The 17,256-nt window shown below is 47.0% G+C and overlaps 1 protein-coding gene across 1 annotated transcript in view; it reads left to right on the forward strand.

The window, feature by feature from the left end:
* Positions 1–310: 310 nt before the first annotated feature.
* Positions 311–17,256, forward strand: part of UBA3 (ubiquitin like modifier activating enzyme 3) — a gene marked incomplete in the record, with an annotated part of 304,856 nt that continues 287,910 nt past the window's right edge. The window contains 2 exon segments of the mRNA XM_053720683.1: positions 311–357; positions 443–481. Of these exon segments, the coding sequence (XP_053576658.1) occupies positions 338–357; positions 443–481 (59 nt within the window).

Consider the following 17,256-nt stretch of genomic DNA (forward strand, 5'->3'; position numbering starts at 1 on the left):
CAATACAGTCCACTAGCTCCCGCATGTTGTAGCTATTGAATTTGTCACTCTGCGGACAAGCCCCGCCTCCTTTAACAGCGTTTGACATAAGTCCCGCCCTCAGGTGTGTTATCATGCCATAACTTTGTAGTGTCCCCGCCCCTTTATAGTCACAACCACGCGCTCTCCCTACTGAGTCACGCCCTCTCCCAGATCAGCAACGCCCTTTAATATCTTAGCCCCTCCCCCGTGCTAATTCAGAATCGCACTTCACCAATACTTTGTCTTAGCTCCGCCTCTCTTGTGTTTGTTCTTGCGCTTTAGCCCCGCCTCTACCGCGCTGCACTCTGGGTCAGACATGGCGGATGCCGTGGAGCCGTGAGTATCCGCACAGATCATACACAGGCCCGCCCCGCGCCCGCTCCCACTCACACCTTCTTTTATTCTCTCTCTGTCTTTATAGGGAGAAGAAAAGAAGGCGGCTAGAGGACAAGGCTGACAAGTTAGTCCTGCACCCTAATACAATACTGCTGGTATACACACACTGTACCCTCATACACACACTGTACCCTAATACACTACAGCTACTGCTGGTATACACACACTTTACCCTAATACACACACTGTACCCTAATACACTACAGCTACTGCTAGTATACACACATTGTACCCTAATACACTGCAGCTACTGCTAGTATACACACACTGTACCCTAATACACTACAGCTACTGCTGGTATACACACACTGTACCCTAATACACTACAGCTACTGCTGGTATACACACACTTTACCCTAATACACACACTGTACCCTAATACACTACAGCTACTGCTAGTATACACACATTGTACCCTAATACACTGCAGCTACTGCTAGTATACACACACTGTACCCTAATACACTACAGCTACTGCTAGTATACACACACTGTACCCTAATACACTACAGCTACTGCTGGTATACACACACTGTACCCTAATACACTACAGCTACTGCTGGTATACACACACTGTACCCTAACACACTACATCTACTGATGGTATACACACACTGTACCCTAATACACACACTGTACCCTAACACACTACATCTACTGATGGTATACACACACTGTACCCTAATACACACACTGTACCCTAATACACTACAGCTACTGATGGTATACACACTGTACAGTGTTTACCCTAATACACACACTGTACCCTAAAACACTACAGCTACTGATGGTATACACACACTGTACCCTAATACACACACTGTACCCTAATACACTACAGCTACTGCTGGTATACACATACTGTACCCTCATACACTACAGCTACTGCTAGTATACACACACTGTACCCTAATACACACACTGTACCCTAATACACACACTGTACCCTAATACACTACAGCTACTGCTGGAATACACACACTGTACCCTAATACACTACAGCTACTGCTGGAATACACACACTGTACCCCAATACACTACAGCTACTGCTGGTATACACTCACTGTACCCTAATACACTACAGCTACTGATGGTATACACACACTGTACCCTCATACACACACTGTACCCTAATACACTACAGCTACTGCTAGTATACACACACTGTACCCTAATACACACACTGTACCCTAATACACTACAGCTACTGCTGGAATACACACACTGTACCCCAATACACTACAGCTACTGCTGGTATACACACACTGTACCCTCATACACTCACTGTACCCTAATACACTACAGCTACTGCTGGAATACACACACTGTACCCCAATAAACTACAGCTACTGCTGGTATACACACACTGTACCCTCATACACTCACTGTACCCTAATACACTACAGCTACTGATGGTATACACACACTGTACCCTCATACACACACTGTACCCTAATACACTACAGCTACTGCTGGTATACACACACTGTACCCTAATACACACACTGTACCCTAATACACTACAGCTACTGATGGTATACACACACTGTACCCTCATACACACACTGTACCTTAATACACTACAGCTACTGATGGTATACACGCACTGTACCCTCATACACACACTGTACCCTAATACACTGCAGCTACTGCTGGTATACACGCACTGTACCCTAATACACTACAGCTACTGCTGGTATACACACACTGTACCCTAATACACTGCAGCTACTGCTGATATACACACACTGTACCCTAATACACTGAAGCTACTGCTGGTATACACACACTGTACCCTAATACACTACAGCTACTGCTGGTATACACACACTGTACCCTAATACACTACAGCTACTGCTAGTATACACACACTGTACCCTAATACACTACAGCTACTGCTGGTATACACACACTGTACCCTAATACACTACAGCTACTGCTGGTATACACACACTGTACCCTAATACACTACAGCTACTGATGGTATACACACTGTACCCTAATACACACACTGTACCCTAATGCACTACAGCTACTGCTGGTATACACACACTGTACCCTCATACACACACTGTACCCTAATACTCTACAGCTACTGCTAGTATACACACACTGTACCATAATACACACACTGTACCCTAATACACTACAGCTACTGCTGGTATACACACACTGTACCCTAATACACTACAGCTACTGATGGTATACACACTGTACCCTAATACACACACTGTACCCTAATACACTACAGCTACTGCTGCTATACACACACTGTACCCTAATACACACACTGTACCCTAATGCACTACAGATACTGCTGGTATACACACACTGTACCCTCATACACACACTGTACCCTAATACTCTACAGCTACTGCTAGTATACACACACTGTACCATAATACACACACTGTACCCCTAATACACTACAGCTACTGCTGATATACACACGATGTACCCTAATACACTACAGCTACTGATGGTATACACACACTTTACCCTCATACACACACTGTACCCTAATACATTACAGCTACTGCTGGTATACACACACTGTACCCTAATACACACACTGTACCCTATTACACTACAGCTACTGCTGGTATACACACACTGTACCCTAATACACTACAGCTACTGCTGGTATACACACACTGTACCCTAATACACTACAGCTACTGATGGTATACATACACTGTGCCCTAATACACTACAGCTACTGATGGTATACACACACTGTACCCTAATACACACACTGTGCCCTAATACACTACAGCTACTGATGGTATACACACACTGTACCCTAATACACCACAGCTACTGCTGGTATACACACACTGTACCCTAATACACTACAGCTACTAATAGTATTCTCGCACTGTATCCTAATACACCACAGCTACTGCTGGTATACACACACTGTACCCTAATACCACAGCTACTGATGGTATATACACACACTGTACCCTAATACACTACAGCTACTGATGGTATATACACACACTGTACCCTAATACACTACAGGTATTGATGGTATACTCACACTGTAGCCTAATACACTACAGGTATTGATGGTATACTCACACTGTATCCTAATACACTACAGCTATTGATGGTATACTCACACTGTATCCTAATACACTACAGCTATTGATGGTATACTCACACTGTATCCTAATACACTACAGCTATTGATGGTATACCCGCACTATATCCTAATACACTACAGCTATTGATGGTATACTCACACTGTACCCTAATACACTACAGCTACTGATGGTATACTCACACTGTACCCTAATACACCACAGCTGACAGAGACTGACACTGTGACATACACACACACGACTATACTGAGAGACTGACACTGTGACACACACACCTATACTGAGAGACTGACACTGTGACACACACGCCTATACTGAGAGACTGACACTGTGACACACACGCCTATACTGAGAGACTGACACTGTGACACACACACCTATACTGAGAGACTGACACTGTGACACATGCCTATACTGATAGACGGACACACACTCACACGCCTATACTGAGAGACTGACACTGTGACAACCACACTGCTGTACTGAGAGACTGACACTGTGACACACACACGCCTATACTGAGAGACTGACACTGTGACACACACACGCCTATACTGAGAGACTGACACTGTGACACACGCTTATACTAAGAGACTGACACTGTGACATACACACGCGCCTATACTAAGAGACTGACACTGTGACATACACACGCGCCTATACTGAGAGATTGACACTGTGACACACACACGCCTATACTGAGAGATTGACACTGTGACATACACACACACACACCTATACTGAGAGACTGACACTGTGACACACACACACCTATACTGAGAGACTGACACTGTGACACTGACATACACACACGCCTATACTGAGAGACTGACACTGTGACACACACACACACGCCTATACTGAGAGACTGACACTGTGACACACACACACCTATACTGAGAGACTGACACTGTGACACACGCTTATACTGAGAGACTGACACTGTGATACACACACGCCTATAGTGAGACACTAACACTGTGACACACACGCCTATACTGAGACACTGACACTGTGACACGCACGCCTATACTGAGGGACTGACACTGGGACATACACACACGCCTATACTGAGAGACTGACACTGTGACACACACACGCCTATACTGAGAGACTGACACTGTGACATACACACACGCCTATACTGAGAGACTGACACTGTGACATACACACACGCCTATACTGAGAGACTGACACTGGGACATACACACACACGCCTATACTGAGAGACTGACACTGGGACACACACGCCTATACTGAGAGACTGACACTGGGACACACACGCCTATACTGAGAGACTGACACTGGGACACACACGCCTATACTGAGAGACTGACACTGTGACATACACACACGCCTATACTGAGAGACTGACACTGTGACATACACACACGCCTATACTGAGAGACTGACACTGGGACATACACACACACCTATACTGAGAGACTGACACTGGGACATACACGCCTATACTGAGAGACTGACACTGGGACATACACACACGCCTATACTGAGAGACTGACACTGGGACATACACACACGCCTATACTGAGAGACTGACACTGGGACATACACACACGCCTATACTGAGAGACTGACACTGGGACATACACACACGCCTATACTGAGAGACTGACACTGGGACATACACACACGCCTATACTGAGAGACTGACACTGGGACATACACACACGCCAATACTGAGAGACTGACACTGGGACATACACACACGCCTATACTGAGAGACTGACACTGGGACATACACACACGCCTATACTGAGAGACTGACACTGGGACATACACACACGCCTATACTGAGAGACTGACACTGGGACATACACACACGCCTATACTGAGAGACTGACACTGGGACATACACACACGCCTATACTGAAAGACTGACACTGTGATACACACATGGCTATACTGAGAGACTGACACTGTGAGATACACGCCTATACTGAGAGATTGACAATGTGACACGCCTATACTGATATACTGACACTGTGACACACACCTATACTGAGAGACTGAAACTGTGACACACACACACCTATACTGAGAGACTGACACTGTGACATGCACTTATACTGGAGACTGATCTTTTTGACACACACACACCTATACTGAGAGACTGACACTGTGACACACGCCTATACTGAGAGACTGACACTGTGACACACGCCTATACTGAGAGATTGACAATGTGACACGCCTATACTGATATACTGACACTGTGACACACACCTATACTGAGAGACTGAAACTGTGACACACACACACCTATACTGAGAGACTGACACTGTGACATGCACTTATACTGGAGACTGATCTTTGTGACACACACACACACCTATACTGAGAGACTGACACTGTGACACACGCCTATACTGAGAGACTGACACTGTGACACACGCCTATACTGAGAGATTGACAATGTGACACGCCTATACTGATATACTGACACTGTGACACACACCTATACTGAGAGACTGACACTGTGACACACACACACACACCTATACTAAGAGACTGAAATTGTGACACACACCTATACTGAGACTGACACTGTGACACACACCTATACTGAGACTGACACTGTGACACACACACGCCTATACTGAGACACTAACACTGTGACACACACGCCTATACTGAGACACTGACACTGTGACACGCACGCCTATACTGAGAGACTGACACTGTGACACACACGCCTTTACTGAGGGACTGACACTGTGACATACACACACGCCTTTACTGAGAGACTGACACTGGTACATACACACACGCCTATACTGAGAGACTGACACTGGTACATACACACACGCCTATACTGAGAGACTGACACTGTGACATACACACACGCCTATACTGAGAGACTGACACTGTGACATACACACACGCCTATACTGAGAGACTGACACTGGGACACACACCTATACTGAAAGGCTGACACTGTGATACACACACGCCTATACTGAGAGATTGACAATGTAACACGCCTATACTGATATACTGACACTGAGACACACACACGCCTATACTGAGAGACTGACACTGTGACACACGCCTATACTGAGAGACTGAAACTGTGACACACACACACCTATACTGAGAGACTGACATTGGGACACACACTTATACTGGAGACTAACACTGTGACGCACACACACCTATACTGAGAGACTGACACTGACACACGCCTATACTGAGAGACTGACACTGTGAGACACACGTATACTGAGACTAACACTGTGACACACACACATACCTATACTGAGAGACTGACACTGTGACACACACCTATACTGAGACTGACACTGTGACACACACCTATACTGAGACTGACACTGTGACACACACACACCTATACTGAGAGATTGACACTGTGACACACACCTATACTGAGACTGACACTGTGACACACACACACCTATACCGAGAGACTGACACTGGGACATACACACACCTATACTGAGAGACTGACACTGTGACACACACCTATACTGAGACTGACACTGTGACACACGCACACCTATACTGAGAGACTGTCACTGTGACACACACCTATACTGAGAGACTGACACTGTGACACACACACCTATACTGAGAGACTGACACTGTAACACACACGCTTATACTGAGAGACTGACACTGTGACACACACGCCTATAGTGAGACACTAACACTGTGACACACGCCTATACTGAGACACTGACACTGTGACACGCACGCCTATACTGAGAGACTGACACTGTGACACGCACGCCTTTACTGAGGGACTGACACTGTGACATACACACAAGCCTATACTGAGAGACTGACACTGGGACATACACACACGCCTATACTGAGAGACTGACACTGGGACATACACACAAGCCTATACTGAGAGACTGACACTGTGACATACACACAAGCCTATACTGAGAGACTGACACTGTGACACACACACAAGCCTATACTGAGAGACTGACACTGTGACATACACACACGCCTATACTGAGAGACTGACACTGGGACATACACACACACGCCTATACTGAGAGACTGACACTGGGACATACACACACACGCCTATACTGAGAGACTGACACTGGGACATACACACACGCCTATACTGAGAGACTGACACTGGGACATACACACACGCCTATACTGAGAGACTGACACTGGGACATACACACACGCCTATACTGAGAGACTGACACTGTGACACACACGCCTATACTGAGAGACTGACACTGTGACACACACGCCTATACTGAGAGACTGACACTGGGACATACACACACGCCTATACTGAAAGACTGACACTGTGATACACACATGACTATACTGAGAGACTGACACTGTGAGACACACGCCTATACTGAGAGATTGACAATGTGACACGCCTATACTGATATACTGACACTGTGACACACACCTATACTGAGAGACTGAAACTGTGACACACACACACCTATACTGAGACTGACACTGTGACACGCACTTATACTGGAGACTGATCTTTGTGACACACACACACCTATACTGAGAGACTGACACTGTGACACACGCCTATACTGAGAGACTGACACTGTGACACACGCCTATACTGAGAGACTGACACTGTGACACACACCTATACTGAGAGACTGACACTGTGACACACACACACACCTATACTAAGAGACTGACACTGTGACACACACCTATACTGAGAGACTGACACTGTGACACACACCTATACTGAGAGACTGACACTGTGACACACACACCTATACTGAGAGACTGACACTGTGACACACACCTATACGGAGACTGACACTGTGACACACACACACACCTATACTGAGAGACTGACACTGTGACACACACCTATACGGAGACTGACACTGTGACACACACACACCTATACTGAGAGACTGACACTGTGACACACACCTATACTGAGACTGACACTGGGACACACACACACCTATACTGAGAGACTGACACTGTTACACACACCTATACTGAGACTGACACTGTGACACACACACCTATACTGAGAGACTGACACTGTGACACACGCTTATACTGAGAGACTGACACTGTGACACACGCTTATACTGAGAGACTGACACTGTGACACACGCTTATACTGAGAGACTGACACTGTGACACACGCTTATACTGAGAGACTGACACTGTGACACACACTTATACTGAGAGACTGACACTGTGACACACACTTATACTGAGAGACTGACACTGTGACACACGCTTATACTGAGAGACTGACACTGTGACACACGCTTATACTGAGAGACTGACACTGTGACACACGCTTATACTGAGAGACTGACACTGTGACACACACGCCTATACTGAGAGACTGACACTGTGACACACGCTTATACTGAGAGACTGACACTGTGACACACGCCTATACTGAGAGACTGACACTGTGACACACACGCCTATACTGAGAGACTGACACTGTGACACACACGCCTATACTGAGAGACTGACATACACACACGCCTATACTGAGGGACTGACACTGTGACATACACACACGCTTATACTGAGAGACTGACACTGTGACATACACACACGCTTATACTGAGAGACTGACACTGTGACATACACACACGCCTATACTGAGAGACTTACACTGTGACATACACACACGCCTATACTGAGAGACTGACACTGTGACATACACACACGCCTATACTGAAAGACTGACACAGTGATACACACACGCCTATACTGAAAGACTGACACTGTGATACACACACGGCTATACTGAGAGACTGACACTGAGACTCACGCCTATACTGAGAGATTGACAATGTGACACGCCTATACTGAGATACTGACACTGTGAGACACACATACGCCTATACTGAGAGACTGACACTGTGAGACACACACACGCTTATACTGAGAGACTGACACTGTTACACACATACGCCTACACTGAGAGACTGACACTGCGACACACATACCCCTATACTGAGAGACTCACACTGTGACACACACACACACCTGTACTGAGAGACTGACACTGTGACACACACACGCCTATACTGAGAGACTGACACTGTGAGACACGCCTATACTGAGAGACTGACACTGTGAGACACGCCTATACTGAGAGACTCACACTGTGACACACACACCCCTATACTGAGAGACTGACACTGTGACACACGCCTATACTGAGAGACTGACACTGTGACATGCACTTATACTGGAGACTGATCTTTGTGACATACACACGCCTTTACTGAGAGACTGACACTGTGACACACTTATGCTGAGACTGACACTGTGACACACACACACACACCTATACTAAGAGACTGACGCTGTGACACACACCTATACTGAGACTGACACTGTGACACACACACACACCTATACTGAGAGACTGACACTGTGACACACATACGCCTATACTGAGACACTAACACTGTGACACACACGCCTATACTGAGACACTGACACTGTGACACACACGCCTATACTGAGACACTGACATTGTGACACACACGCCTTTACTGAGAGACTGACACTGTGACATACACACACGCCTTTACTGAGAGACTGACACTGTGACATACACACGCGCCTATACTGAGAGACTGACACTGGTACATACACACACGCCTATACTGAGAGACTGACACTGGTACATACACACACGCCTATACTGAGAGACTGACACTGTGACATACACACACGCCTATACTGAGAGACTGACACTGGGACATACACACACGCCTATACTGAGAGACTGACACTGTGACACGCCTATACTGAGAGACTGACACTGTGAGACACACGTATACTGAGAGACTGACACTGTGACACGCCTATACTGAGAGACTGACACTGTGAGACACACGTATACTGAGAGACTGACACTGTGACACGCCTATACTGAGAGACTGACACTGTGAGACACACGTATACTGAGACTGACACTGTGACACACACAGACACCTATACTGAGAGACTGACACTGTGACACACACCTATACTGAGAGACTGACACTGTGACACACACCTATACTGAGAGACTGACACTGTGACACACACCTATACTGAGAGACTGACACTGTGACACACACCTATACTGAGACTGACACTGACACACACACACCTATACTGAGAGACTGACACTGTAACACACCTATACTGAGACTGAAACTGTGACACACACACACCTATACTGAGAGACTGACACTGTGACACACACCTATACTGAGACTGACACTGTGACACACACACACCTATACTGAGAGACTGACACTGTGACACACGCTTATACTGAGAGACTGACACTGTGACACACGCTTATACTGAGAGACTGACACTGTGACACACGCTTATACTGAGAGACTGACACTGTGACACACGCTTATACTGAGAGACTGACATTGTGACACACGCTTATACTGAGAGACTGACACTGTGACACGCTTATACTGAGAGACTGACACTGTGACACACACGCCTATACTGAGAGACTGACACTGTGACACACACGCCTATACTGAGGGACTGACACTGTGACATACACACACGCCTATACTGAGAGACTGACACTGTGACATACACACACGCCTATACTGAGAGACTGACACTGTGACATACACACACGCCTATACTGAGAGACTGACACTGTGACATACACACACGCCTATACTGAGAGACTGACACTGTGACATACACACAAGCCTATACTGAGAGACTGACACTGTGACATACACACAAGCCTATACTGAGAGACTGACACTGTGACATACACACAAGCCTATACTGAGAGACTGACACTGTGACATACACACAAGCCTATACTGAGAGACTGACACTGTGACATACACACAAGCCTATACTGAAAGACTGACTCTGACACACACCCCCCTATACTGAGAGACTGACACTGTGACACACGCCTATAATGAGAGACTGACACTGTGACACACACCTATACTGAGACTGACACTGTGACACACACACACCTATACTGAGAGACTGACACTGTGACACGCTTATACTGAGAGACTGACACTGTGACACACGCTTATACTGAGAGACTGACACTGTGACATACACACACTTCTATACTGAAAGACTGACACTGTGACATACACACACGCCTATACTGAAAGACTGACACTGTGATACACACATGGCTATACTGAGAGACTGACACTGAGACACACGCCTATACTGAGAGATTGACAATGTGACACGCCTATACTGAGATACTGACACTGTGAGACACACATACGCCTATACTGAGAGACTGACACTGTGACACACGCTTATACTGAGAGACTGACACTTTGACACACACACACACACACACTTATACTGAGAGACTGGCACTGTTACACACATACGCCTACACTGAGAGACTGACACTGCGACACACATACCCCTATACTGAGAGACTGACACTGTGACACACACGCCTATACTGAGAGACTGACACTGTGAGACAAGCCTATACTGAGAGACTGACACTGTGAGACACGCCTATACTGAGAGACTCACGCTGTGACACACACACCCCTATACTGAGAGACTGACACTGTGACACACGCCTATACTGAGAGACTGACACTGTGAGACACACGCCTATACTAAGAGACTGACACACACGCCTATACTGAGAGACTGACACTGACATACACACACGCCTATACTGAGAGACTGACACTGTGACACACGCCTATACTGAGAGACTGACACTGTGACACACGCCTATACTGAGAGACTGACACTGTGACACACGCCTATACTGAGAGACTGACACTGTGACACACACACACCTATACTGAGAGACTGACACTGTGACACACACACCTATACTGAGAGACTGACACTGTGACACACACACCTATACTGAGAGACTGACACTGTGACACACACCTATACTGAGAGACTGACACTGTGACACACACACCTATACTGAGAGACTGACACTGTGACATACACACACGCCTATACTGAGAGACTGACATACACACACGCCTATACTGAGAGACTGACACTGTGACACACACACACACCTATACTAAGAGACTGACACTGTGACACACGCCTATACTGAGAGACTGACACTGTGACACACGCCTATACTGAAAGACTGACACTGTGACACACGCCTATACTGAGAAACTGACACTGTGACACACGCCTATACTGAGAGACTGACACTGTGACACACGCCTATACTGAGAGACTGACACTGTGACACACGCCTATACTGAGAGACTGACACTGTGGCACACGCCTATACTGAGAGACTGACACTGTGACACACGCCTATACTGAGAGACTGACACTGTGACACACGCCTTTACTGAGATACTGACACTGTGACACACACATCTATACTGAGAGACTGACTCTGTGACACACACAGTCTCTCAGTATAGGGGTGTGTGTGTGTCACAGAGTCAGTCTCTCAGTATAGGCGTGTGTGTCACAGTGTCAGTCTCTCATTATAGGCGTGTGTGTGTCACAGTGTCAGTCTCTCAGTATAGGGGTGTGACACTGTGACACTGTGACACACACACGCCTATAATGAGAGACTGACACTGTGACACACACGCCTATACTGAGAGACTGACACTGTGACACGCACGCCTATACTGAGGGACTGACACTGTGACACACACGCCTATACTTTGAGACTGACACTGTGACATACACACACGCCTATACTGAGAGACTGACACTGTGACACACACGCCTATACTGAGAGACTGACACTGTGACATACTCACACGCCTATACTGAGAGACTGACACTGTGACACACACGCCTATACTGAGAGACTGACACTGTGACATACTCACACGCCTATACTGAGAGACTGACACTGTGACACACACACACGCCTATACTGAGAGACTGACACTGTGACATACACACACGCCTATACTGAGAGACTGACACTGTGACACACACGCCTATACTGAGAGACTGACACTGTGACATACTCACACGCCTATACTGAGAGACTGACACTGTGACACACACGCCTATACTGAGAGACTGACACTGTGACATACACACACGCCTATACTGAGAGACTGACACTGTGACATACTCACACGCCTATACTGAGAGACTGACACTGTGACATACACACACGCCTATACTGAGAGACTGACACTGTGACACACACGCCTATACTGAGAGACTGACACTGTGACACACACGCCTATACTGAGAGACTGACACTGTGATACACACATGGCTATACTGAGAGACTGACACTGTGACACACACGCCTATACTTAGAGACTGACACTGTGACATACACACACGCCTATACTGAGAGACTGACACTGTGACACACTCACACGCCTATACTGAGAGACTGACACTGTGACATACACACACGCCTATACTGAGAGACTGACACTGTGACATACTCACACGCCTATACTGAGAGACTGACACTGTGACACACTCACACGCCTATACTGAGAGACTGACACTGTGACACACACGCCTATACTGAGAGACTGACACTGTGACATACTCACACGCCTATACTGAGAGACTGACACTGTGACACACTCACACGCCTATACTGAGAGACTGACACTGTGACACACGCCTATACTGAGAGACTGACACTGTGACATACACACACGCCTATACTGAGAGACTGACACTGTGACACACACACACGCCTATACTGAGAGACTGACACTGTGACATACTCACACGCCTATACTGAGAGACTGACACTGTGACACACTCACACGCCTATACTGAGAGACTGACACTGTGACACACACGCCTATACTGAGAGACTGACACTGTGACATACACACACGCCTATACTGAGAGACTGACACTGTGACACACACACACGCCTATACTGAGAGACTGACACTGTGACATACACACACGCCTATACTGAGAGACTGACACTGTGATACACACACGCCTATACTGAGAGACTGACACTGTGACATACACACACGCCTATACTGAGAGACTGACACTGTGACATACTCACACGCCTATACTGAGAGACTGACACTGTGACACACACACACGCCTATACTGAGAGACTGACACTGTGACATACACACACGCCTATACTGAGAGACTGACACTGGGACATACACACACGCCTATACTGAGAGACTGACATACACACACGCCTATACTGAGAGACTGACACTGTGACACACACACACACCTATACTAAGAGACTGACACTGTGACACACGCCTATACTGAGAGACTGACACTGTGACACACGCCTATACTGAAAGACTGACACTGTGACACACGCCTATACTGAGAAACTGACACTGTGACACACGCCTATACTGAGAGACTGACATACACACACGCCTATACTGAGAGACTGACACTGTGACACACACACACACCTATACTAAGAGACTGACACTGTGACACACGCCTATACTGAGAGACTGACACTGTGACACACGCCTATACTGAGAGACTGACACTGTGACACACACACACCTATACTGAGAGACTGACACTGTGACACACACACCTATACTGAGAGACTGACACTGTGACACACACACCTATACTGAGAGACTGACACTGTGACACACACCTATACTGAGAGACTGACACTGTGACACACACACCTATACTGAGAGACTGACACTGTGACATACACACACGCCTATACTGAGAGACTGACATACACACACGCCTATACTGAGAGACTGACACTGTGACACACACACACACCTATACTAAGAGACTGACACTGTGACACACGCCTATACTGAGAGACTGACACTGTGACACACGCCTATACTGAAAGACTGACACTGTGACACACGCCTATACTGAGAAACTGACACTGTGACACACGCCTATACTGAGAGACTGACACTGTGACACACGCCTATACTGAGAGACTGACACTGTGACACACGCCTATACTGAGAGACTGACACTGTGGCACACGCCTATACTGAGAGACTGACACTGTGACACACGCCTATACTGAGAGACTGACACTGTGACACACGCCTTTACTGAGATACTGACACTGTGACACACACATCTATACTGAGAGACTGACTCTGTGACACACACAGTCTCTCAGTATAGGGGTGTGTGTGTGTCACAGAGTCAGTCTCTCAGTATAGGCGTGTGTGTCACAGTGTCAGTCTCTCATTATAGGCGTGTGTGTGTCACAGTGTCAGTCTCTCAGTATAGGGGTGTGACACTGTGACACTGTGACACACACACGCCTATAATGAGAGACTGACACTGTGACACACACGCCTATACTGAGAGACTGACACTGTGACACGCACGCCTATACTGAGGGACTGACACTGTGACACACACGCCTATACTTTGAGACTGACACTGTGACATACACACACGCCTATACTGAGAGACTGACACTGTGACACACACGCCTATACTGAGAGACTGACACTGTGACATACTCACACGCCTATACTGAGAGACTGACACTGTGACACACACGCCTATACTGAGAGACTGACACTGTGACATACTCACACGCCTATACTGAGAGACTGACACTGTGACACACACACACGCCTATACTGAGAGACTGACACTGTGACATACACACACGCCTATACTGAGAGACTGACACTGTGACACACACGCCTATACTGAGAGACTGACACTGTGACATACTCACACGCCTATACTGAGAGACTGACACTGTGACACACACGCCTATACTGAGAGACTGACACTGTGACATACACACACGCCTATACTGAGAGACTGACACTGTGACATACTCACACGCCTATACTGAGAGACTGACACTGTGACATACACACACGCCTATACTGAGAGACTGACACTGTGACACACACGCCTATACTGAGAGACTGACACTGTGACACACACGCCTATACTGAGAGACTGACACTGTGATACACACATGGCTATACTGAGAGACTGACACTGTGACACACACGCCTATACTTAGAGACTGACACTGTGACATGCACACACGCCTATACTGAGAGACTGACACTGTGACACACTCACACGCCTATACTGAGAGACTGACACTGTGACATACACACACGCCTATACTGAGAGACTGACACTGTGACATACTCACACGCCTATACTGAGAGACTGACACTGTGACACACTCACACGCCTATACTGAGAGACTGACACTGTGACACACACGCCTATACTGAGAGACTGACACTGTGACATACTCACACGCCTATACTGAGAGACTGACACTGTGACACACTCACACGCCTATACTGAGAGACTGACACTGTGACACACGCCTATACTGAGAGACTGACACTGTGACATACACACACGCCTATACTGAGAGACTGACACTGTGACACACACACACGCCTATACTGAGAGACTGACACTGTGACATACTCACACGCCTATACTGAGAGACTGACACTGTGACACACTCACACGCCTATACTGAGAGACTGACACTGTGACACACACGCCTATACTGAGAGACTGACACTGTGACATACACACACGCCTATACTGAGAGACTGACACTGTGACACACACACACGCCTATACTGAGAGACTGACACTGTGACATACACACACGCCTATACTGAGAGACTGACACTGTGATACACACACGCCTATACTGAGAGACTGACACTGTGACATACACACACGCCTATACTGAGAGACTGACACTGTGACATACTCACACGCCTAT

This window comes from Bombina bombina, chromosome 7 (genome assembly GCF_027579735.1).
Source record: "Bombina bombina isolate aBomBom1 chromosome 7, aBomBom1.pri, whole genome shotgun sequence".
In the NCBI taxonomy this organism is placed as follows: domain Eukaryota; kingdom Metazoa; phylum Chordata; class Amphibia; order Anura; family Bombinatoridae; genus Bombina; species Bombina bombina.